Source organism: Macrotis lagotis, chromosome 2, assembly GCF_037893015.1.
Source record: "Macrotis lagotis isolate mMagLag1 chromosome 2, bilby.v1.9.chrom.fasta, whole genome shotgun sequence".
NCBI lineage: Eukaryota > Metazoa > Chordata > Mammalia > Peramelemorphia > Peramelidae > Macrotis > Macrotis lagotis.
In genome coordinates this window covers 236,413,733-236,440,287 of record NC_133659.1, presented here as the reverse complement: position 1 = coordinate 236,440,287, position 26,555 = coordinate 236,413,733, and the positions used below count along the sequence as shown (strand labels likewise).

At 36.3% G+C, this 26,555-nt stretch overlaps 1 protein-coding gene across 5 annotated transcripts in view; it reads right to left on the bottom strand.

Moving 5' to 3' along the window:
- The window catches only part of WDR45B (WD repeat domain 45B), a 91,460-nt gene extending 65,229 nt beyond the window's left edge, over positions 1-26,231 (bottom strand). Inside the window, exons 1-3 of one of the 5 annotated variants that reach the window (XM_074225212.1) lie at positions 26,215-26,231; positions 4,215-4,269; positions 1,381-1,455 (exon numbers count right to left, since the gene is read on the bottom strand). In XM_074225212.1, coding sequence (XP_074081313.1) covers positions 1,381-1,438 — 58 coding nt within the window. In that variant the 5' untranslated portion in view covers positions 1,439-1,455; positions 4,215-4,269; positions 26,215-26,231. Of the gene's footprint in view, positions 1-1,380; positions 1,456-4,214; positions 4,270-21,833; positions 22,148-26,214 lie in introns of those variants that run through there. The other 4 variants (XM_074225211.1, XM_074225213.1, XM_074225209.1 and 1 more) reach the window with 4 other exon arrangements.
- Between the last annotated feature and the right edge of the window lie 324 nt (positions 26,232-26,555).

The window sequence follows — 26,555 nt, the reverse complement described above, 5'->3', positions numbered from 1 at the left end:
AATTACAGGTGTGAGGGATAGCTTCAAATGAAAAGAGACCAAAGATGCAGTATGATGGGGGGGAGGGGCAGAAAAATTTGCAAGGGGATTGGATCACAGTGCAGAAAGGGAAAACAGGTGAGGTCAAAACTGCAAAGGAAATCAAAAGCTAAACAAAAGAGTTTAAATTTTATCACAAATTGTTGATCACACAGAAGAATCGTGGTCAGATCAGAGATTAAGGAAAATCATTTAGCCAGAGTGTGAAGATTATACTGAAGTAAGGAAAGAGAAAACAATTAGGGGTCTACTTCAATAATCTGAACTAAAGAGGTAGCCATGTGAATAAGAAAGAATCAGATGTTATGGCAATAAAAACAGCAAGATCTAGCAACTGATAACTATATGGGGTTAGAGAAAGTGAGCTAAGGAGAAAACTGAAAAAAATGAAACTTGTAAAGTCAAATAACAATTATACTTTTTGACAGAAGTAAAGAATTTTGGAAGGGGAAGGGTTGGAGGAAAAAATAATAGGCCCAGTTGTAGACATGTTGAATTTTAGATGCTTTCAGGACGTACCATTTAAAATATCCAAAAAAGCAATAAAAATGCAGTATTAAAGTTCCAGAAAACTCTAGGGAGAGATTTAGAGATCTGGTAACCACCTACATAAATCTGATGCACAATGACGAATGTGGATGCAAATTGATATGGAAAAAGAAAAATAAGGGGTCTAAAATAGAGAAACACCCACAGTTAGGGGACATGATCTGGTTACTGAGATAACCAAGGTTGCAGAGGAGTGGTAAGATATATAGAAAAACCTAGAGATAAAAATGTATCCAGAAGGAGAATAATCAACAATGTTGATAGAGAGAAAAGAAGATAAATTGAAAAATGAAAATCAAATTTGGCAGTTAAAATATCACTAGTAACTTTGGAAGATTCAGTTTCAGTTAAGTAATGAGGTGAGAAGACAGACTACAAAAGGAAGAGGAATAAGAAACAATGAGTGCAGATGACTTTTCCCAGGAGTCTGGATGAAAAAAAGGAGAGTGATGACAGCCTGACAGGACAGTGATACTATAGTATGGAAAAGTTAGGAGGAGATGGGACCAAAAGTATATATACAAGATTAGCTTTAACAAGGAAGCAACCATGTTATGTTTAGAGACTGGGAAAAGAAGAGACAATAGGAGATGCTTTCAAGAGGTTTTGAGAGAAGCAAAGAAAATATATATTTCATTAAAGTTCACAAAAGAGATACAGAAACAACATTTAAAAAAAATTTAAAAAGAAACATTTTCTGTTCAAAAGATTCCCAGAAAATATCTGAAAAAAGAAAAAATTAAGATTTTCCATAATAGAAGCAGAAAGGAACTCAAGGCATACATTCCTCACCTTGTTTCTCTTTTTCTTTTAGTGGATCAGTATTGTAGACTCGGAATCCATTTTCCATCCCACATGCAAAGCAACCTAAAACAAGAAAAGAAAAAGCATATCAGTAAATTTTGTGAGATTATTAAATAATCAAATCATGCCCAAGGGATAAAATAGATGTGGAATCTGAAATATAAAGGAAACTTATAAGAGTAAATTAGAGTATAAGAGTAACTTTTATAAGAGCAAATTAGAGTAGAAATATACTCTTATAAGAGTAAATTAGAATTCATTTTCTCAAATATTCAGTTCATTTTTTAAAATTACAATTTTTTTTCAAAAGATGATCAACTCTCCCCTAATACAGAAAGCAAAAGCAAAATTCCCTATTATAAATACATATTGACAAGCATAACAAATCCCCATTGTGGTGATGTTCAAAAAATAATATCTCAATCTACATTCTGAGTTTAATCAGAAAATGGGAGACCTATTTCATTAAATTTCACCAAAATCTTCTGAAATCAAGGTGATTATGATGATAATCAAAGTGTTGATCAGAGTATCTGATATTTTCAAAGTTGAATGTCTTTACATTGTTGACATTATATAAATTGTTCTCCTGTTCTGCTCACTTCACTGCATAATTTCATATAACTCCCCCCCCAAGGTTTCAGTGAAATGAAACCTTTCATTTTTTTTTACAGCACAATTGTATTTCATTACATCAATATGAGAGAAGTGATGGACTCCCCCTCATTCTTTGCTACTCAAGAGTTACTATAAATATTTTAATATCAGTGAGTCTCTTGTCTCTTTCTTCAATCTCTTTGGGGTATGTAGTATAGTTGGATCAAAAGGTATGCTCTGTTCAACAGTTTTTTTCACTCTATTTCCAAAATTCTGTCTAGAATGGCTGGACCAGTTGACAGCTCCACCAAAGGAAGAATGATGTATTAATTTTCCCACAACCCTTCCAACATTTATCATTTTTCCTTTCTGTTAACTTTACCAATTTAAAGGGTGTGAGGTAGAACCACAGAGCTGTTTTTATTTGCTTTTCTCTAATTTCTAGTGAGTTCAATTATTATCGCTAAGAAAGTGATTCCCAGATCTATTTATCTACTTCTATCCTGGGCTCCAGTTTCTCATTATTAACTTTTTCTTAGATATTTTGAATGAATGTCACTTAGTCATTTCAAACTCAACATGATAAAAACTGAACTCTTTTATCATTCCCAAAAATCCTATCTTCATGTTACCTTCCTATAACTACTGAAGATACCACTATCTTTCCCTTCACCCATAATAATCTCAGGGTCAAACTCTATTCTTTATGTTTATACACATATACCCAAACCACTGACAAGGTTTCATCATTTCAATTGTCAAGATATCATTTATATATGTGATCCTCTTCTCTCTTTTAGAGTCAACATTAATGAAAACTCTCATCACCTGACACCAAGATTGCTTCTAGGCTTTCCCCACTACAATCTATCTTATTCTCAGTTGTCAGAGTGATCTTCCAAAAATAAAGGTTTAACCATCACCCTCTCTTTACAACTCCAGTGGGTTCCTATCACCATCTGAATCAAAGAGAAAACCCTGTTTGTCCTTTTAAAGTTAAAGCTTTCTTCCTTTACAATCTTCTTTCACTTTACCTTCTTCAATATGTTCTTCAAACACAACCAATCACTCCTTGAATCTTTGCCTTTTCAGTGTACAATTTTTTGCATACTGTCTAGATCTGAATGTGAGCTCCATGAGAGAAGAGACCATGTTGCCTTTCTTTCTATTTCCAGTGCTTATGACATTATCTGACACAATTTAAGTACTTTCTAAATGCTCACTGCCTGAACAAAATAATTCTTAGTAAAGTCTATAAAATCCTCAATTCACTAGAAATTGGGCTTTCCTCTAAAATTAGTCATCCTTCTGACTTCAGTATTTCTGTCTATAATATTAATGATTCATTTAATTTCCCTCTCAAAATGCAAATTTTGCCTAACTGATATAGATGGGCAATCCTGGCAGAAAGAATACCAACAGAAGTTCATGAGCTATAAATCAAAACACTCTCTAACTTTTTGAGGTTAATCTGGAATTTTGGGTTTGGGAGGGATAAAGAATGTAGCTGTGAGACAGCCTGCCAGTTTAATTAAGAGAGTATTCCTTGAGTCTGTATACTCAAAAGGCCTTATAAAAAATCCAAGAAGCATTATTTTTAATGAAGAAACAGTGGAAGAATCCCCAATATGATCTGGAGTTAATCATAAATCAATCAATAAATATTTATTCTGCATTCAGTGCAGCTATACTAGCCTACTTGCTCACCTACATTACTCTGAATCTCTGATGGGAATGACAAAGAAAAGTTAAAGGCCTGGTCTCTTTAAATCTTTCACTGCTACTTTGTGGGGACCATGTTCTTTCAGATGCAGTCTATTTTTAGAGGGAAGGTTTGGAAATCATTTTGTTCTGAATCTTATTACTACATTACTCTGCTGTTCCTATATTTCTCTTTCCCCACCTAGCCTCATAAAATTCCTAGCCTTCTTCAAGATAGTGTTCAACTCAACTCATTTTCCATAGGAAACCCCTCCAAGGTTTCACAACTGCTAGTGTGTACTCTACAATGACTTTCCACCTACTCTATATTTCATATATACCCATGAGTGTACTTATTTCCCCCATTAAAATGTAAGCTCTCTGAGAGCTTTTTCTTTGTATTTCCTTCTCAGAGGTTAGCACTGTGCCTAGTATCTGGTTAAATGAGGCAGCTAGTCAACTGTTTAGAGTACTAGCCTTGGAGTCAGTAAGACCCAAGTTCAAATCCTATCTTAGACACTCACTAGTTGTATGATCCTGGACAAGTCATTTATCCTCTCTGTGCCTCAGTGTCCTCACCTGTAAAATGGGAATAATAATATTAAGAGGATTAAAAGAGATAATATATGTAAAGCGTTTTGCAAACCTTAAAGCACTACATAAATGCTAATTATCATTAGTACAATAATAACAATAACTGTTGGTTGGTTAAGCATTCCTAGAACTGAGCCAAATACTGGGGATACAATAACCAGAAAGTCTTGGTCTTCAAGAAGCCTGCATTTGAATAGAGAAGATAATATGCACATAAACAGGTATATACAAGATACACTGAAAGTAAATGGAAAATAACTAGTAAGAGAAAGGGACTAAAAACTGGGAGGAACAAGAATGACCTGAAGAAGTTAGCATTTGAACCAGAATTTAAAGAAAGCTTCAAGGATTCTAGGAGGTAAGATGAAAGAACATCCCAGGGAACAGAACAAAGTCATAGAGAAAGGAGATGAAGATATTTATATAATGAACAATAAAAAGGTCAGTGTTACTGGATCAAAGTGTTTGTGGAAGGAAGTAATAAAAAGTTAGAGCACTAATGGAGTAGATTTGAGTAGAAGAAGCAGCCTTAAAAACAACCATTCAGTAGTGCCAAGTCTAGAATATCTACTCAGTTGTCAAAGACATAGCTCAGGTCCCCAAGACACTCTAGGAAACTAGTGAAGCATATTTTTCCTCTTCAATAGGAACCTTAAAATTATTACTTTTCTTTACCTTTTTTCCTTTCTCCCCACCCAGAACCAGTCTTGTCTTCACACAAGTGTGCTGCCAAAAACAACTAGAGAAATTCATACAACTATGCCAATTATGTACCATAGAGATTTATACTATTTAATCTCAACTGTGCCCTCACTGCTGAAAGCAAAATTTCATGGTCCTTTCTCAGTCCTCATGCTTCTTGACCTCTCAGCAGCATTTGACATTGCTGACCATCCCCTCCATTCATTCTTCTCCAGGCTCCACTCTTCACTGTGGTCACATATTGACTTAATAATCTACAAATTATTTTATTAAACATTTCCCCATTTTTTTCATTTTTTGCAAGACAATGGGGTTAAGTGTCTTGCCCAAGGTCACACAGTCTGAGCCTGGATTTTCTCCCATTTTATTTTAATATGGTTATGGTTGCATTTCCAGGTTCAATCCGCCCTTGTCTGTATTATGAAATGCTAGTTCTCCCCTCTTTCTAGATGTCTCAAGTATTCTGCATTCAACAAGATTTCAAAAAGAAAAAAACTTATTAATTCCTCCACATCCTCTTCTTGAAACTTTCCTAATTCTACTAAGGGCAAGTTCAGAACCTTGAAAGTCTTAACAATTCCACCTGCAAATCTGTTGTATCTCTCTCTCCTTTCTTTCCATATTCCCTAGATCATCACCAGACCCTTATCTCCCCTCAAAAAGATTATTTAAACACCCTCCTAAATGGACTCCTCTATTCCATCCTCTCCCTTTTCCAATGCATCCTCCATAGAGCTGCTAAAATAATGTCTCAACCCCACTGGTTCTCTATTAATCCCAGGATAAAATGCAAACTCCTCAGTTTGGCATTTAATATCATTCAAAATCCAGCTCCAGCTTCATCATCTAGACAAATTTCACAGAACTCATTATGGAGGGCAGAACCAAAATGGCACAGCAGAAGGAGCATTCTAACCAAACTCCAACATTATCCTCCCAACAACTTTAAAATATCACATCAAATCTAATTCTGGAGTAGCATAACCAACAAAAAGTCAGGGTGATGGGGTGGCTAGGTGGCGCAGTGGATAGAGCATTGGCCCAGGAGTCAGGAAGACCTGAGTTCAAATCCAACATCAGACAAAATTACTTAATAATTGCCTAGCTGTGTGGCCTTGGGCAAGCGACTTAACCCCATTGCCTTGCAAAAACATAAAAGTCAGGGTGGAGACATTTTTCCAGATCAAAACAACTCAGGTCAGATGGAGAGGTATATGACAGTGGGGTGGAGCTTGCCAGTTTCAGAGATGCAGCAATACCTAGCAATACCAGGAGGATGTAGCAGTGGCAGTAGCAGTGGTAGGGACAGCCAGAGCAGCAGCAGTAGTGGCAACAATTTCAGGAGCTCTAACTACCCAAAGACAGTAAGAGGATTTAACAACTGGTCAGAAAGAGATTTTAGGAGATCCCTAAAGTTAGCTCTAAGTGGAGACTTGGCAACTTCACAGTCCATTACCCAATTATGTGTAACAGTTATGTTGTGGAGAGCAATACTAGGGTCCCAGGACAGCATGGGTCCTAATTGCAGTTCCAAGGCAGAGAGAAAGAGAGCAGAGTTCCTGGTAGCAGTTTCAGGTTGCTGTCAGAAAGAAGCAGGGTAAGGACAGGAAAGCAGACCAGAAAAACAGTTGACCATACTTTTCCCCAAACTGCACCACCTTGGAAGCATGGAGAACTTGAAGACCCTCAGAACTAGCTATGAAAACATTACTGATGCATAGAATAGGGACCTTCCCCACCCCTAGGGGTGGGCAGAACCCAATTCAAACATAAAGTTCGAAGTCAAAAAAATAAGCTGGTAAAATGAGCAACAACAAAAGATCCTAATAATAAAAGCTACTATGGAAGCATGGAAGATCAAGATACAAACTGAGAAGGAAATAACATAGAAACATCTACAAACAAAGCTTCAAAAGAAAAAATGCAAATTAGACACAAGTCCAATAAAAATTCCTGGAAGAACTATAGAAAGTTATTTTTAAAAAGTAGACAGCAATACCATTACTGGGTCTATACCCTGAAGAGATTATGAAAAAAAGGTAAACAAAAACATCACTTGTACAAAAATATTCATAGCGGCTCTATTTGTGGTAGCAAAGAATTGGAAATCGAGTGAAAAAATTATGGTATATGTACATTAAGGAATACTATTGCTCTATTAGAAACCAGGAGGGATGGGAATTCAGGGAAGCCTGGAGGGATTTGCATGAACTGATGCTGAGTGAGATGAGCAGAACCAGAAAAACACTGTACACCCTAACAGCAACATGGGGACAATGATTAACCTTGATGGACTTGCTCATTCCATCAGTACAATAATCAGGGAAAATTTGGGGCTGTCCACAATGAAGAATATCATCTGTATCCAAGGAAACAACTGTGGTGTTTGAACAAAAACCAAGGACTATTACCTTGAATTTAGGGAAATAAAACTAGTATCTTACTGTCTGATCCTGCTTTCTCTTATACTTTGTTTCTTCCTTAAGGATATGATTTCTCTCTCATCACACCCAATTTGGATCAATGTGTACTATAGAAACACTGTAAAGACTGACAACTGCCTTCTGTGGGGGGTGGGGGGAGGGAAGTAAGATTAGGGGATGTAAAACTCAAATAAAATCTTTATAAAAAAATTATATTTGAGCGAGTGGGAGCTAAATTGACTACATGAGACATCAAGAAACAATAAAACAAAGTCAAAAGAATTCAAAGATGTGAAATGTCTCAAGAGAAAACAAATGACCTAAGAAATAATTCAAGGAGAAACATTTTTAAAATTATTGGATTACTTAAAAACCATGATCAAAACTTTTATAGTAAAATTAGGGGTGAAGTATAAGGATACCCATTATTATTAACAACATATTATAAATAATAGATATAGCAATAAGATAAGAAAAAGAAAATGAAGGAATAAGAATAAGCAGCAAGGAAAAAAACTAGCATTCTTTGTAATTGATATGTTGGTATACTTGGAAGAAACCTAGAGAATCAGCAAAAACTAGTTGAAACAATTAATAACTTTAGCAAAGTTGCAGGATATTTAAATAAATCACATAAACAGCATTTTACATATTATCAACAAAATACTGCAAGAAGAAATAGAGATTCCGTTTATAATAACTATAGAGATATAAAATACTTCATAGCTTACCTACCAAGACAAATCTGACTAAATGAACAGTTACAAAACACTTTTTACCCAAAGAGAACTAAAGAATTGGAGAAATAATAAGCTCATGGATAGGCTTTACCAATATACAAATTCTGCCTAAATTTATTTACTTACCCAGTCCAATACTATTCAAATTTTAAAAAGATTTATTTTCTAGAAATAGAAAAAAAATTGTAACAAAATTCATCTGAAAGAATAAAAAGTCAAGAATATCAAGGAAATCAATGGGAAAAAGTGAAGCAAGTAGTCTCACTACAAGATTTCAAACTATATTATAAAGTAGTAATTATTAAAACAACCCAGTACTAGTAATTAGTAGACTGGTTGGCCAATACAACAGATTAGGTACACAATATACAGAAGTAAATGATCATAACAATAAAGTATCTGATAAAAACCAAAGATGTAAAAGTTTTAAAGTATGAAACTCATTATTTATCAAAAACTACAGAGAAAACTGAAAAGAAGTCTGGCAAAAATTAGGCATAGACCAACACCTCACACTTATACCAAGAGAAGGTCAAAATGGGTAATTTTGAATACATGAAATTAAAAGGGTTTTGCACAAACAAAACGAATGCATTCAAAATTATAACAAAAGGAAACTGGAAAAATAATTGCAATAAATTTCTATGATAAAGGCCTCACTTCTCAAATGTATAGAAAACTGAACCAAACTTATTAAAGAAAGAGATAAATGAGAACCATTTCCCAAATGAAAAAATGGTGAAAGGCTATGAATAGGCAGTTTTCAGAAGAAAAGCAAAACTAGCAAGAGGCATATAAAAAATGCTGTAAATCACTAATAATTACAGAAATGCAAATTGCAACAACTCTGAGGTACCACCTCATACCTCTCAGATTGACTAACAAGACAGAAAAAGAAAATACCAAATGCTGTAAGGGATATGGAAAAAGAAACACCAATACACTATTGGTAGAACTGTGAACTTGTCCAAACATTCTGGAGGAAAAAGTTGGAACTGACCAAAGGGCTATAAAACTGTGAACCAGAAGTATACCACTAAATCTATATCCTAAGGAGATCAAATTTTAAAAGGACTTCTACGTATAAAAATAATTGCAGTAGTGGCAAACAATTAGAAATTGTGGGGATATCCATCACCTGGGGATTGACTGGGCAAACTATGGTAGTATGATTGTGATGGAATATTATTGTGAAATAAGACATGACAAAGGGGAGGATTTAAGAAAAACTTGGGAAGACATATCAACATTGTAAAATAAAGGAAGCAGAAACAGAGATCACTGTGCACAATTATATTGTACATTATTATAACAATGATCAATTTTTAAATACTTAGCTACCCTGATCAATCTAAAAATCTAAAACTATTCCAGCAGATTCATAAGGAAAAATAATATCTACCTTCAGAGAAAAGAAATGATGAATTCTGAGTAAAAATTGAATATTAGTTTTCCACTTTTTCTTGAGTAGTTGTTTTGGGGTTTTTTTGCAACACGGCAAATATGGAATATTTGGAAACATGTTTTATGGAAATGTTTTACATGAAAAAATATTAAAATGCACATACCTACCAAAAACACCTCACTATGTTCCATCCTAACTGATCTTATTTTCACATCCCACATGTGATATTCCTTCTGCCATCTATGTGCCATTACATGAACAGGTTACAATTCCTGGAATATACTTTTATTTCTACTTGGTTTCAAAGGGACAGTTCATGTACCACCTTCTGTGTACCACCTTCCAGGTTCCTCAACTGTTTAGTGTCCTCCCCTCCCTCAAACAATTATAAACACAAGGAAAGTTACAGCCTTTTCATTCAAAAAAATACAAATTCCTTGAGTATAGGCACTCTTTTTCCATTTTGTTCCTGTATTTCCAATACATATTAAAGGAGCTTAATAAATCCATGATAAACTGAACATTTTACAAAACTAAAAAAATAACAAAATTTATATTGAGAAACAAAAAGTGAAAAGCAAAGAAATAATGAAGGGGGATTTCAAGTATATTTAAGCAATAACTCATAAAACTGCTGAACAAAAACAGAGTAACTGATTAGAGGAATGAGACTGGTTCTTGTCCTTTGTTATCAAAGAGGACCAAAACCATATCACTATGTTAAAGGCAAATCTATAGTGTGTGTCCAACTGAAGTTGATCAGACTAATACAAGTTGAAAATGCTCTATCACAAACTAGGCACAAATAGTCCATGTGAACATCTGGGCTAGTTACTCTAAACTTGTGCATCTTACATTTCCTTGGAGATACCACGTCAATTTTGTCTTGCTCATAGAGTTTTGATGAGGACAAGCCATTCTAGGTGGGCCTGTGCCAATGTCCCTAATGCTGAACATTAATTTCCAAGTTCTCAAGAGTGACCCTGAGACTGTTCTCAAATTATTTTTTCTGACCTCCACTACTCCTTATGAGTTCTTGCTCTGTGTGAGTTCTCCATAAAAAAGTCTTTCTGGCAACTAAATGTTTGGTATAAGAAAAGACCTCATTATCTGATATTTTATTCTGCCAGGAAATTTCAGAATCTTCCTAAGACAATTTAGATGGAAGTGATTCAGTTTCCTGGCATGGCTCTGGTAGACTGTCCATATTTCATAGGCACACAGCAATGAGATCAGCAAATTTCTGTAGATCTTCACTTTAGTAGACAATCTACCACTCTTCTTTCCACACTTTCTTTCAAAGCCTCCCAAACCCTGAACTAGCTCTGGAAATGCATGTGTCAACTTCATTTATCAATGTGTACCTCCTTGGAAAGTATACTGCAAAGAATAATAAATTTATCCACAGAATTCAAAACTTCTCCATCTGTTGTAACCAATGGTTCCAAACATGAATGGTGTGATGATAGTTGATGGTGCACCAGTGTTTTCTTGGTGTTGGGTTGTTGCACAAGCAGCCAAGAATCGATCCATACTTTGCTGCATCTCAGCTTCAGAGGCTACACTGAGTACACAAACATATACAAACAGAAAATCATGCACCACCATCTCTCTACTTTGGTCTTGGCTTGTAGCCTTTTCAAGTTGAAAAATTTATCATCACAGCTGATTTTGATGTCATGTTCATACTCAGTAAAAGTATTTAATGACATGACTGAAAACATGCTAAAAAAAAATGGGTGCCAGGACACAGCCTTGTTTCACTGCACTGATGATCAGGAAGTCACAAAAAATATCATCTACTATCTAGAACCTCAGCAAGGATGTGGCCACGAAATTATCATACAGTATGAACTTCTCCAAGTAACCAAATTTTGACATAATTGTCCATAAGCCTTTATGACTGATAATAAATTAAAGGCCTTGGTCAGACCTACAAACCCCGTATACAAACCTCTGTTCTGGTCCCAGCATTTTTCCTGGAGCTGTCAGCCAGCAAATGCCAAATGGACTGTTCCTCAACCCCTACTGAAGCCATATTGTTTCTCGGTAGATGACCATTTTCCAAGTGAAGATTCAATCTATTAAGAGGACTCTGGCAAGAATCTTGCCAGCAATGACTGAGAGACATCCCTATGATTGTCACAGGACAATCTACTGCCTTTACCTTTATAGAAATGGACAGTGGAAGCATCTTTGAACTCCTGAGGGATTATTTCATGTGATATAACATGGAAAATTTCAATCAATTTTTGGATGAGCAATGGACCATTCATCTGGAATAGAATCAGCACCAGAAGATTTACCACACAAAAGGAAATCTTAATGGCATTCAAAATCTCTTCTTCAGATGGAATTTGTCAGGTTTGACAGTGGCTTCTGCATTGACTGATGACAGTCTATTTAAAAACTATCAAAGTGTTCAACCCATCTCTTTAGGACCATGTCCTTATCACTAATCAATGTAGCTCCATCAGCACTGAATAGTTGAGATGCACCATATATCCTTGGCCCATATATAGCCTTCAGGGCATTATAAAAGCACTTTGGATTGTTACTATTCACATAAAACTGCCTTCTTACTGAGTTAAGAATCCTGCATCTCTCTTTTGATAGAATTAAATGATGCCTTCTTAGAAATGATGAATTGGCAACTCACCCCAGAAACAGAGTCATTGGAATCTGAACAGAGACTGAAGTACATTTTTTTTCTCTCCCTCTCTCACTGTTCGTGAGGTTTCTCATCTTGGGGGGCAGGAGAGAAGAAAAAAAAAAGAAGAAATAAATAGAAAAGATGAACTGTCCTGCTGGTAAACCCTGTGAAGTGCTCATTCATGTAGCAGCTTCTGGATTTCTCTATCCATCATTTTCATCAAACCAGTTTTGATGTTTGTAAGTATTCTGACCAGATGAGAAAATACAGGGCTGAACACCAAATTTTTGACCATTACTTTTCTGTTCCATTGTTGCCAAACTATAAAGGCTTATTAACTTTCCCTCCAAGTTAGCAACAAACTGTTCCCACTCAAAGAGGCAATCTAATCTCTTGACTTTAATCTTCTGGCAGTCATTTTGCCTTGGGGCCACCATTTTGGTTGAATGTTAATATTTAGCTAAAGATGAATCTGTGATCAGTCCAGCACTCAGTACCATACATTGCCTTCATCACTCTCACATCCTATCTCTTCTTACAATCACAAAAGCCTACTAGATCCCAATGTTTGTTTCAAGGGTGCATCCAGGAAGTTTTATTATTTTAGGTACACAGAAGGCAGTGTTTGTGAGGAGGTCATGAGATGTACAAGTCTTGATAATTGACCATTGTTGTTGCAGTTTCCACCTCAATTCCTCCCAAGATCTCCCTGCCATATCTGGTAGTCTGAGCTTACTCTAGCATTAAAGTGGAATAGATTAGATAAAAAAAATAAAATCTTTAATATACCTAAGAAGAGAAAATGCTAGAGAAAGAACTTTTTAATTCAACAAGAGATACTAGGAAAACTTGACTGTAATCTGGCAGAAAAAAGATTGATTTCTTAAAATTGTATACCAAGATAAAATTTAAATGGATACCAACTAGCATTTATATAGGAAGTTCAGCAAAGGGGTAAATTTCAGGAAAAAGGAAAAGAAAACGATTTCTACTTTGAATATGTTAAGTTTGAGATTTCCAAAAGATAGCATAGGAAATGTGTAATAAGCAGTATAAGACTAGACTTCAGCAAAGAGACAAGAGCAGGAAATGAGGACCTGAGAGTCATCAGTATAAATATAGTTAGACTTTGAACTGATGAGTTTACAAGAGAACAAGAACACAGAAAAAAGAGGGCCTAAGAGAGCTATAAGATACAATCATGGTTAAAGAATTTGAGACGCACTTCAGCTAGTAAAGAAGATTGAGGAAAAAGTTACACAGGCAAGAAGAGAATCAAAAGAAAATATTACAAAGATCCCCACAAGAATATTCATGAGGAAAGGGTGATTAACAATATCAAAAGCTATAGAAAGGTCAAGGAAGATGAGAATTTACAAAAGGCAGTTGCTATGCAGGAGTCAAAGATTACTTTGAGGTTTCAATATGGAAAATAGAGAATCATGAAATTCTTTTTACAAGAGAGCTAGAAAGGAGAATTATTGTGAGCTAGTCTAACCATTCTGGAGAACAATATGGAACTATGTTCAAAGAACATTAAAAATGATCATACCCTTTGACCCAGCAATTACTAATACTAGGCCTATATCCAGAAGAAATCATAAAAAATGGGCAAAGTTCCACATGTTCCAAAATATTCATAGCAGTTCTTTTTGTGGTGGCAAAGAATTGGGAATTGAGGGGATACTCATCAATTGGGGAATGGCTGAACAAATTAAGATATATAAATGTTATGGAGTACTAGTGTTCCATAAGAAACCATGAATGGTTGGACTCTAGAGTAGCATGGAAAGAATTACAGGAACTGAGCTGAGTGAAGGAAACAGAACCAAGAGACCATTATAAAATTGGGAATTGATCAGACTTGATGGATAAAGCTACTCTTAGCAATTCAGAGAGGCAAGACAACACTGGCAGACCTATTATGGACAACGCCATCCACATGTAGACAAAGACACAAAACAAAAAACAAAATACAAATTCTGAATGAACACTATGCTCACTTTTTAAAAATTTTTATGTTTTTCCTTTCAATTCTATGCTTTTCTTTCTTTTCCCTTAATCCTACTTTCTCACATAGGAAATGATTAATGTGTAAACATGTTAAACAAAAACATACATGTACAATGTTCATTCACTAGAGGGTGGGGAAGGGAGGGTGGAAGAAAATTGTGTCTTATAAAATATGGATGTTGATGAGGGTTGAAAAATTTTCATAACATGTAATTGGAAAAATAAAATATTGGTAGAGAGGAGGTAAATTTAAGATAACCTGAGTTATGAATGATAGTAGGTTTCCAAAACACACGACCATAGGTAATTTAAACTATAAAATGGGGGCATAATTAAGAGTTTAGAGCTGGTTTATATAGATTCAAATGTCACGGATAATATTAAGACAACTGATGAGCTCATCAATCTATTAAATACATAAAGAAAAGAACAGAGAGACTGGGAATCAATAAAGTAAACTAAAAGTAGAATTAAAATAACACTATAAAAATAAACATCTTTGAAATTCTTAAAAACTCTTAATAGTCAACCATGATTCCAGGAGATTGTTAAAGCAAGTTATCTACTTCATAACAGAGAAGTAATAGACTGAGGGTAGAAAATGAACACCCTCATACTTTAGGGGTTTAGCCAGTTCAGGAATTTGTTATAATTTTTTTCCCCAGTGGGAGAGAGAGAAAAACAATTTTTGTCAATTAAAAAATGATAAAAATTTAAATAAAAAAATACTTTTTGGAAGTAAAGGAAGAAAAGCAAAGAAAAGAATTTCAAAAATGACTGGATGTTAGAGGAATATAGGTAAAAATATTAGGTAAATTCTAAACTTCCATCTTTACTATGATCAGCATATCTACTTTATTAATTCAGTCTATCAATAAACATTAATCAGGCATTGTGCTAAGTGATGGGAATACAAAAAATGGTTAAAAGGCAGTTCCTCTACTGAAGGACACCACAATCTAACTGGGAAAGACATTCTAAATGGATGTGACCTTGAAATTAAAGATCATACTATTTAAAAATAAAAGAGATCACACACCTCCCACAGCTCCAGGTGAAATAATACGTATTCTTAAACAAATAAGAGAAACAATTACGAAAGAAATCATTTTGATTACATGAAACTCAAAAGGTTGCATTAAATGAGAAAAATATTTTCATCCAATTTCTGACAAAATTCAGGCTTTATAAACAGTTAACAGAAATATAAGACTAACAGCCAAATAGATAAGTGGTCAAAGGACATAAACAATTCTCAAAAGAACTGCAAAGTATTCTCAATCACCTGAATAAATGTTTAAAATCACTAATAAGAGAAATGCAAATCAAAACAACTGTAAGTGTCCACCACAGCCAGAAAGTTGACAAGGATGAGCCCAAAATGGCAACTGTCAACGTTGAGGAGGTTGTGGCATCATAAGCACATTAATGCATTCTTGATGGAGTTATGAATTACTGCAACCATTTTGGAAAGAAAATTATAATTGTGGAAATAAAGTAACTAAAATTTCTATACCTTGAAGCCACAGTTAAGAAAGTCCCCATAGATACTAAAATATTTATAGCAGCACTTTTTGAGAAAGCAAAGAGTTGGAAACAAAGTAGATATTCATTGACTAGGGAATGACTAAACAAATTGTGGTATATGAATACTGTAGAATTTTACTGTGCCATAAGAAATGTGAATGTGATGAAACAGAAAAGCATGGAAAGATCTATGTAAACTAATGCAGAGTGAAATAAGTAGAGTCAGAAAACAATATACACAACATAAATTTAAGAACCACACAAAATCTAAACAAAGTAGCAAAATTATAATGCTCAAGTAAGACTGGAAAGAAGAGAACCTACCCCTTTGTGGACATGAGAAGTCCACAGATACTGTAAACACACATCTTCAGTCTTTTTCAATGTATTGATCAGTGTGTTGATTTTTTTCCTCTTTTTATTAATACAGTATGTTACAAGGGATGGTTCTCCAAAAAGTAAAGAGGAGGGATATTGTAGAAAACTGACGATATTAAAAATAAATTAAGAAAAAAAAATGAAAATGCCCAGAGTCTAGAGTTGGAATCTTTTATTGACAAATAGTAAGAGGCCAGTGTCAGGAGATAGCAGAATACATGAAAGTGTTATAAGGTGTTAAGACTAGAAAGGCAAAAAAGGGGCACAGAGGTTTGATCCTAGAGGAAGACAGGGGACCACTGGAGTTTAGACTAGGATAGCATGATCAGACCTATGATTTAGCAATACACTGACAGCTGAGTTGATGGATATAGTGTAATAAGAACTGTGAGACTTAGGTGGTAAAACTGACCAAACTAGCAGGCTATAGTAGTTCAGGTGTGAGACGAATAAGAGTTTGCACCACAGTGGCAGTAGTGTAAGACTAGAAAAGGAGGTATTTTCAAGAGACGATAAAGAAGAGGCAAAATCAATAAAATCTGTCAACAGATTGGATGTGGAGGGTGAGAATGAAGAGTGGAAGATAACATCACAGATACTTATGCCCTTGACAATAACAGTGAAATCCGGATGAAAGAGGGGTTTAGGGGAAAAAGACAATGAGTCCAGTTTTAGACATGTTGAATATAAGATGTGTACAGAACATCAAATTTGAGATGTTCAGTAAGCAGCTGTAGGTGGTGGTGTTTATCTTTCATTCTTGAAAAGGGCCAATGACATCCAATTGTGTCATGACTTGCAAGTAAATTGAATTTCAGTGAGGCAGGGCTGTGCAAGATCACCAGCATCACTCTCTCCTCCAGAAGTCACCATTAGGACAACTGGAGTCCTAACTCCAGTTACAGTGGGAGAACTTGGCCTTTTTTAAACTAAGATCTTTCCCAGGTCTCACTTTGTCTGAGGCAATTCCCATTCACTGATTAAGGTAAGGTAAGAAAGGAAGTAAAAAAATGGCCTCTTTTAGTTAGTCAAAATAAAAAAAAATCCATCTGGGAGGGAAAGACCCTCAGGGTTTCTGAACAAAAGAGAAGTTAAAGAATGCAAGTCAGCAGAAAAATTTGAGCCAGATAAGTAGATCTGAGAATCATCAGCATGAAGATGACAAGTGAATTTAAGTGAACTGATAAGATAATACTGAAGAAAAGGACTCAGGAAAGAGCCCTGTGGGACCTCTAAAAAAGCATGACTTGGATATAGATTCAGCAAAGAGAACTGAAAAGAAATAGACAAGAAAGAGGAAAACATGGAGACAGCAAGGAAAAGCAATAAAGGAAAAAAGTTTTCTTCAAGGAGATTCTTTGAAGTAGACAAAATGCTATCTTTGCCTACACTATAATCCATACTGTATCCATGTGACTGATGTTGTTGCCTGAGATAATGTATAGAATGGAGATAATGTATAGAATGGTTAAAAAGTAGGGAAGGGAGGATATAGACTAAGCCTAAGTCTCAGTGTTATTATCTGGCTCTAATAAGTATTATTTATTGCCTAGACTTAGTTTTGATTCTTTGTATCTTATGCTATGATATGCTAGACCTTCAAGACTTTAACTCCACTCATTCAAATACTTTCGATTCAAATTCAAATTTCCAGAATTCTAGACCTGTAATTTTATTTGTAAAGTGAACAGTTACCTCTGAGGAAACTCAACCCATCCACACAAATAGTCACCCATAGAATTTGCACTCTTAAGGTGCTATTCCCAAAGAAGGTTTAATAGTCCCATTGAAATCTTAACATCACTAGTTTAGTAAATTTTTACCAATCTGATTTACAATTCCTGAATTAATATGGTCAAATAAATGCAGGAACCCAAGGAACCTTCCTCCATAATGAAGGATTTTACATCCTTATGCTTCCTTGGGAACCCTAGTCTCTAAAGTATAGATCTTCCACACTTTGAGTAAATTGTCATTTGCTCTTTACTACTTCTATTGCTATCCTAAATAAGTTACAATGAATAGAAGTTTAAATTCAGTTACATTTCAGGTGAAAAGAGGGGAAAAAATGGATACCCTGATAAAGGTACATTATATATATATATATATATATATATATATACACATACACACACACACATATATACATATATATACATATATGTATATATGTATGTATATGTATATATAGCATAAAGGAATATGCAACATAGAAATTGGTTTTAAAAAAAAGAAATAAGTATTAGGGATAGATAGTAAGTTCTATTTTGGACAAGTTGAGTTTGATAAACCACTTCAAAATTCGGTGATCAAGATATACAACAATGAGGTCAGAATAACAGCTTTGTAGATCTTCATTTTGGCAGTCAATCAAACACCTTTTCTTTTGAAGTCTCCCACTGACATAGCTCTGGCAATGCTGTTGTCAATCTCATTATGTATACCTCCCTGAAAAGTACACTGCCAAGATAAGGGAACTTATCCACAGTATTCAAAACTTCTCCATTTGCTGTGACCATTGGTTCCACATATGGATGTTGCTGACTGATGGAGTACTTGTGTTTTCTTGGTGTTGGTTGATTGTTAGGCCAAAATTAGTACTAGCATCATGCCAGGAAACTGAATCACTTTCATTTAGATTGTCAGGAAAATTCTGAAGATCTTCTGACAGGATAAGATACCAGACACTGAAGTCCTTTCTTGAGTTAAGCTGCTAAACACTGAAACATTACTACAGAGTAGTAGAAAACATACACTTTTACCAAAAAAGACTACTTCATGGAGAACTAACTCACATAAGGCAAATACTCACAGCAAAGTCAGGAAAAAAGTGATATGAGGACATTCTCAGGATTTCTCTTAAGAATTTTGGAAATGATAACTCAGCATTGGAAACATCAAATAAGCACCCAGCATGGTATGCCCTCATCAGCAAAGATGTTGTGTCATATGAGCAAGGTAGAAATGAAGTAGCTCAAAGGAACACTGAAGATGCACTAATTTAGAATAACCACCCCAGGTATTAACATGGACTATCTATGCTGGATTTGTGGTAGAGCATTCCCAGCTAGCATTTGTCTGACAAGTCCCAGTGGAACAAACTGTAACTCGTCTTTAACAAAGTGATGCGGTTTTGGTCCTCTTCCATGGAACAATAACCAACTAACCAGCCAACCAGCAGCCTGATGAAGGATAAGCTCTCAAAAATAAAAAAGTTAGCTTTACAAACTTAGACCCCTGTCCAAAAGTAAGACAATTTCATAGTAAAGTATGTTAACATATCAAATTGCTTAGTCTCTCAGAGAGGGGGAAGGTGACAGGAGTTAGAAAATTTGGAACTCAAAATTTTTTGAAAACGTTAAAAATTGTCTTTATATGTAATTGGGAAAAATTATTTTTTAAAAATATGTTAATCCAACAGTTTTATCATGTAATTATTTTAGCTGTAGTACATTTGTATCTTTGATTTTATCATTTATGCAATAATGTTTGTAATCATAAATTTATGTTTACCCTGGAAATAATTTTCAAAAAGATGTTTACCAACAAAAATAAATTTGATTATCCTTAATTTTTACCTACTTCCTTTTAAAACAATTCCTTTCTTGAATACACTTATTTACAATTAGTGTCTCAGAAAGAATCCAGGCTCCTTGAGGGCAGGGTAAATTTTACTTCCATCTTTGTATCCAATTCCCAGCACTGTAGCAAGCAGCAAGCCTTAATAAAAGTATATGATTGAATGATAATCCTAAATAACAGTAATATCTCATATTTGTATAATACTTTTTTATTTTTAAAATTCAATTTATTTATAATTTAAATTTATTTATGCAAAGATAGTTTTAAACATTCCCCTTTTTGGAAGATTTTGAGTTCCATACATTTCTCTCTCCCTCCTATTCTTTCCTCACCCTTAATATAGATTACACATGTACAACAACATAACATGTTCCACGGCTAGGTGGCGCAGTGGATAGAGCACCGGCCTTGGAGTCGAGTACCTGGGTTCAAATATGACCTCAGACACTTAATAATTACCTAGCCGTGTGGCCTTGGGCAAGCCACTTAACCCCATTGCCTTGAAAAATCTAAAAAAAAAAAAAAATAACATGTTCAACTTCAAAGAGTATTTCAAATCTACTAAACCAGATACCATACTATACTTTCCATTTACTTCAAAGTGATTATCTTTACTAACAGGGATTTATCAGGACTTATTCTAACTCTTCCAAAGAAAAACTTCCTAAAATATATGTGAAGGAAAAAAACCTAATTTTTCATAACCACTATTTGTCTATTTTTTCCCTGACTAAAAACTATATTAACTAATAAAATTGATAAATATTTAGAAAAAAGTTTTAATTTATAAAATATTCTCGGGGTGGCTAGGTGGTACAGTGGATAGAGCACCAACCCTGGAGTCCAGAGTACCTGGGTTCAAATCCTACCTCAGACACTTAATGATTACCTGGCTGTGTAGCCTTTGGCAAGCCACTTAACATAGTTTGCTTTACAAAAACCTAAAAAAATAAAAATAAAAAATATTCTCTCCCAGAAAGTTTATAAAAGGGTAAAAACTTTTGCTTCTCCTAGTCAATCCCGCCACTAAAGATGGATTCTTAGAAAAGAATACAAAAAGAATACATAGATACTAATTATAAAGTAAAAGATCATAGTTTGAATTCTGGCTCTGCCATTTTCTAACAGGGTGAATTCGGTTGAGTCAACTTAACCTTGTGGGCCTCAGTCACTCATTTGAAAAATAAGGGGTTAAGACTACATTTAGAGTCCCTTCTATCTCTTAAGCCCAAGATCCAATAACTTATGAATAAAAATGAGCTAAAAAAGATCACAGAGATCCAAAATCTGTTTCTATGAACACCATCCCCAACGTTACTATAAAACAATACAAAGTCAGAAATACTTTCAAGATTTTCTTCAAATCTCACAAAGAAAAATAAAGTTCTCAAAGTTATTTAATTACATCGCTAAATTCTGGGGGGGGACTGAAGAGGATGGACACAATTACAAGTAGCTTCTATGACAATTTGTAGGATACCTAATATTGGAAAAAAAAAGTGTCTGGGAAATCATTCACATCTCAATTTCTTTATTATCGGGCGTTTTCCTAAAATCTCAAAACGGGGTGGAGGGGGAGGTTAGATGGAGGAACTGTGAAGGAAGGGATTTATTTGTCACAGATGCAGCCCAAGGTTTTTGTCTGTTGGTTGGTTTGGTTTTGTCTTGTTTTTTAAAGGAAAGGAGGGGGCATTCTGTAGTCAGACCTGTCAGCAAAGGTGAGCAGGCAGACCGTGAAATCTAGGGGTGAAGGGGGCGAGGAGGGGCGGCGGCGCAAAAGGAAGAGGGGGAGACCCGGCCGGAGGGGGCAGAAAGAGAAAGGAGAGGAAGGGGCTTCGGAGCGGGCCCAGGAGAAAAGAAAGCCTGCCCTGGGCTCTTGGGCCTACTCGGCCCCGCTTTCGCGCCCCCCGCCCCCTTTCCAGGCGCGGCAGGTGAAGCGGCCGGAGCCGGAGGGCTAGGCCCGAGCCAAGGCCCCGGGACCCGGCCGGAGCCTCCCGCTCCCGAGCAGCGGGGAGCGCCGAGGCCGTCATCGAAGGGCCCCGCGCGGGGGCCGAGAAAGCGGGCCGGGCCGGGCCGGGCTACAGGGGCGGCGGGCTGACAAAGGCCGGCGGACGCGGTCTCCTCACCGTGGTCCTGGTTGAAGCCCGCGAAGAGGAGCCCGTTGCCGTGAGGGTTACACGGCAACAGGTTCATGGCGCTTCCCTAAGTCGGGCCGAGGCCAGTCACCGCCTCATCCTCGCCTCCAGGAGCCGCCGGTTAGGCCCGGGGAAAGCAAAGTCCGGGCAGGAGAGCCTTCTTCCTCCTTTGCTCAGCCACAGCCCCAAAGCGGCGGGCGGGACGGCCCGGCGGCCTAGCGAGCGCCGCTTCCCCCGCCGCGGGGCCCTCGCCTCGCCAGGGAGCCCGGCCGAGCGCCGAGCGCATCCGCCGCAGCCCGGGGAGGAGGAGCCGGCGCCGAGCGCCCGCCCCCAGCGGCCTCCCGCGGAGTAGGGGGCGGGGCCGGGGCGGGCCGGGGCGGGGCGGGGCCTTCCGCGTGCGGCCGGGGGCGGGGCCTGAGGCTGTGAGGGGTCGCAGACCTGGCATCTTCCCCTCCGCAGCGCCTGGTTACCTTTGTAAGTCAGGCGTGGTTTGTTTTTTAGGCTTAAATGCCGAAATGCCTAAAGAGAAGGGCTCCTAGGCTCCAACAAGCTCGCCCCCGCGGCCGTGACGGAAAGCCCAGCAATGTCTTCTGTCAAGTTGTGAGTCCAGTCCTACCCTCGGGAAGGTGTGAAGGATATACTGGAGTGAGCAGATATCTTTAGATAGTTAACTATGTGAAAGGGAAAAAACTATTTCTGTGGTACGGGGGTCACCTCCCACCAAAATCTTAGGATTCAAGTTAGAGCGCAAGTTCCCATCTCCTAAAGGCTCAGGAGCCCCCACGGCTGTGTTTATCTTAAATAGCCAGAAAACACTTGTTCCCAGTGAAGGCCTCTCGGGCATAATGAGAATAGCAATATCTCCCCCTCCCCAGCCCCCCACAAACACATATGACATCAGTGAGAGTACACTCTAGATAGGGTGGAGAGAGACATGATCAGGCACACAGTGGAGCAGCAGCCTGGATTTCCAGTGCTAAAGGACCATTATTGCCTTCTAGTAATACCATCTCATTGCCCCAACTACTCTCTGGTGGTCTCTAGTCTCTGTTAGACTCAAATTCACTTAAAACTAGTCTTCTGATTTAAGTAAACTCTTTGGATTTCTTTTTTTCAAGGAAATGTCAGGCACTACCATACTCTCTTAGTTTCAAATCCATAGACTTTCTTGCTACACCTTTAGAAAAGGCAGAAACTCTTACCTGGAAACTGCAAAAAGCCTCCTCTCAGCTTTCTATTTGTCCAATCTCCCTCATAGAAAAACAGTGTGTTTCACGATTTGTTGTTTTCTGCCAAAATTGGTCATTGCATTTCATCTTAGTTTGGTTGAATGTTAGTGATTGTTTTGTTTTATGGTGACAAAATGTTATACTTGAAAGACAGGTTTGATTTTTGGTCCATATTGGTGATTTAATTGGGATAGGAATTTCTGTTAAGGAAATTACTTTTGTCAAAGCACAATTTTAACTGTTTAGAAACTTAAATTAGAGAGTTGCCTGGAGTACTAAGAGATTAAACAATTTTCACAATCAGTAGTTCTGATAAAACTCTCATTTCTAAAATATATGGAGAACTGAATCAAATTTACAAGCTTACAAGTCATTCTCCAGTTGATAAAGGACATGAACAGGAAGTTTTCAAATAAAGAGATTAAAGCTATATATAATCATATGAAAAAATGCTCCAAAATGCTCAATTTGGATTAGAGAAATGCAAATTAAAATAACTATGAGGTACCACCTCATAACTATCTGATTGGATAATCAGACAAAAAGGGAAAATGATCGATGTTGGAAAGGTTGTGGGAAGATCGGGACATTAATGCACTGTTGGTGGAATTGTGAACTGATCCAACCATTCTAAGAGCACAACTTGGAACTATATTCAAAGAGCAGTAAAACTGATCAAACCCTTTGACCTAACAATACCAATACTAGGCCGTATGCCAAAAAAAACCCATAAAAGATGGTAAAAGTACCATTTTCAAAAATATTTATAGCAGCTCTTTTTGTAGTGGCAAAGAATTGGAAATTGAGGGAATGTCCCTCAAGTTATGGTATGTTATGGTTATGTTATAAATTACTATTGTTCTATATGGAACCATGAATAGCTGGACTTTAGAGAAGCATGGAAAAAAATTACATGAACTGATGTTGAGTGAAGGGAGCAAAACCAAGAGAACATTATACACATTAACAATATTGTGAGTTGTATCAACTATGAGGGTTGCAACTCTTCTCCACAATTCAGATAGGACAACCCTGGGAGACCTGTTAAGGACAATGCTAACCACATCCAGAAGGAACAAAACAAAAACTACAGAATCTGAATGGATGCTATGTTTGCTTTTTTAATGCTTCTTATGTTTTTCCATCCTATCCCATGATTTTCTTTCTTTTCCCTGAGGCCTAATTCCTCATACACAAAATGTAAATATGTTAAACAACTTTTACCAGATGGTTCAATACCAAGAGGAGGGGAATGGGAAGAGGGTGGTAGAAAAATGAGTAACTTATAAACATGCAAGTGGATGAATGTTGAAAAACTTCCATAACACATAATTCAAAAATAAAATATCTACTGAAGTTGAAAGAAAGAAAGAAAGAAAGAAAGAAAGAAAGATAGAAAGAAAATCTACTGAAATGTGGTGTTTGGAAAAACCAAAACCAAAATCTTTCCAAATCCAAGATAGTTCTTATTTTCTGGGGAGGAGTATACATTTTTTTAAGGTCTTCCCCAGTGCCTTTTACTAAAGAATCTCAGGAAAAGTATATGTGGCACAATTAGTAATCTGGTATTTTGTATTCTCCCCTCTCCAAGAGATTTAATTTTTCATTATAGTAGAAATAAATCTGACATCTACTTCTGATTTTGTGATAGCTTCTTCCTCTCCCTAGAAAAGAAAAGTCTGAGGGTCTTTAATGACTTAGGTCAGTCAAAGTCTTGCCAAAATGACTGTAAGTTATATATAGGTTATATAAAATTGTAAAATTATTTATATATAGCTAATAATAAACTAATCATAATCAACAAACTATATAATACATACATGATTTATAATAATAATACAAAGCAAATAAACATAAAATGGAAAAATAAAACAAGAGCATGCAACAGTTGGCATATACTCATCAATGAACATGTGTAATTACATATATAAGGCAGATATTACGTGGTTAAGAATTGGCATTAAAAGGGCAGCTAGGTGGTACAGTGGATAGAGCACCAGCCCTGGAGTCAGGAGGACCTGAGTTCTAATCTGGCCTCATACACTTAATAATTACCTAGCTGTATGACCTTGGGCAAGTCGCTTAGCCCCATTAACTTGTAAAAAAAACTAAAAAAATAAAGCATTAATGTTTGGCTCCATGTGTAATTGTCTCCCCAGTTATTTTGGTCATGGGTGGAATAGTCCCTACTCTTCTCTGACCTGCTGACCTATTTGTTCCATATTAGTGCTTATTGATAGCTGATTATGATCTTCATCAGAACAATAGTCCTGCCTTCCTATACCTGAAACCTGTACAGGACCTAAACTGAGTTCCTGGAGGGAAAGTTTTCTGTCTCTGGGTTAGGCAGACTTTGTACTTCTTTGTTAAAATTGTTAGCAAGGTGGTAGGTAAGCTTCCTTTTGATTTTCTGTCAGCCAAGATATATACTGGTTGTAGTTGTTTAGAATCTTCTCAGAAACTCTAAAACATAAATCATTAGGTAGACATGTCCACACACAAACAGTAGTAAATGAATTTAAGACCAATGGCATTATTCTTGGTTGAGTATGTACTAAGGAAAGTCAAATGTTGTCCCCACCGAGATTTTTGTTCTAGTCTTACTGTGCCTAATGTGTTCATTAGTGTACACTAATTTTCAGATTGTCAGCCTCCTAGAGAGTGGTAAAATATTGGTTTAAAATAAAAAGTAATTGCATTTGTCTGAATGGATCCTGGCAAATTTGAACAATCATGGAAACATTCTAGATTCTAGTTGGGTATGCTTGTGATGATGTGATCAGTTCTACCAATATGTGATTTAAATTGTTTCTATCTCCTTTCAGAGATAAAATTCAATGAAGATAAGTTCTAAAGACTTGCTTGGACCAATTAACTGGATAACAGAAGTTAATTGTTCTTTCTTTTGCATATAACAGACACAAGTCTTACACTTCTTGGTAACATCTCTTGCTATCAAAGGCCACTAAAATCTGTTTCTTACTAGCTCTTGGGTACTTTCTTGACCTCATATCATCATGTAGTGGAGTCATGAAGCAATATGTATTGGGTAATCCATACCTTGAATGAGATCAGTAACAGTCTTATATGGTACTATGTTGCACAAACCCAAGTTATACCATTATCTAGATAAAAAAAAATACCTTCAAAGGATTGGAATTTGAGTCCTTTGATGCTACCACCTCACTTCTTAGCTTGTATTACTTCACCCAGTCCTTTGTTAGTCATCTGCTTTCTTCAACAGTCATCACAAAAAAAATAAGGAAAAAGAGGAAAAGAAATGAAGCAATTTTCACATATATGGTTGGTATGCTGTCTTATTGAAGTTTCAGTTTCATATGATCTTCAGGGAATGGCATTTGCATTCATATTAATCTTCCCTATCTGGTAATGTATGTTGCTTTTATGGTTGACTACTGTTGCCACTCATCTCTGGCAAGCAGTAGCCTACTTAGAATATTAGAATATGTCAGTGGGTTATGGC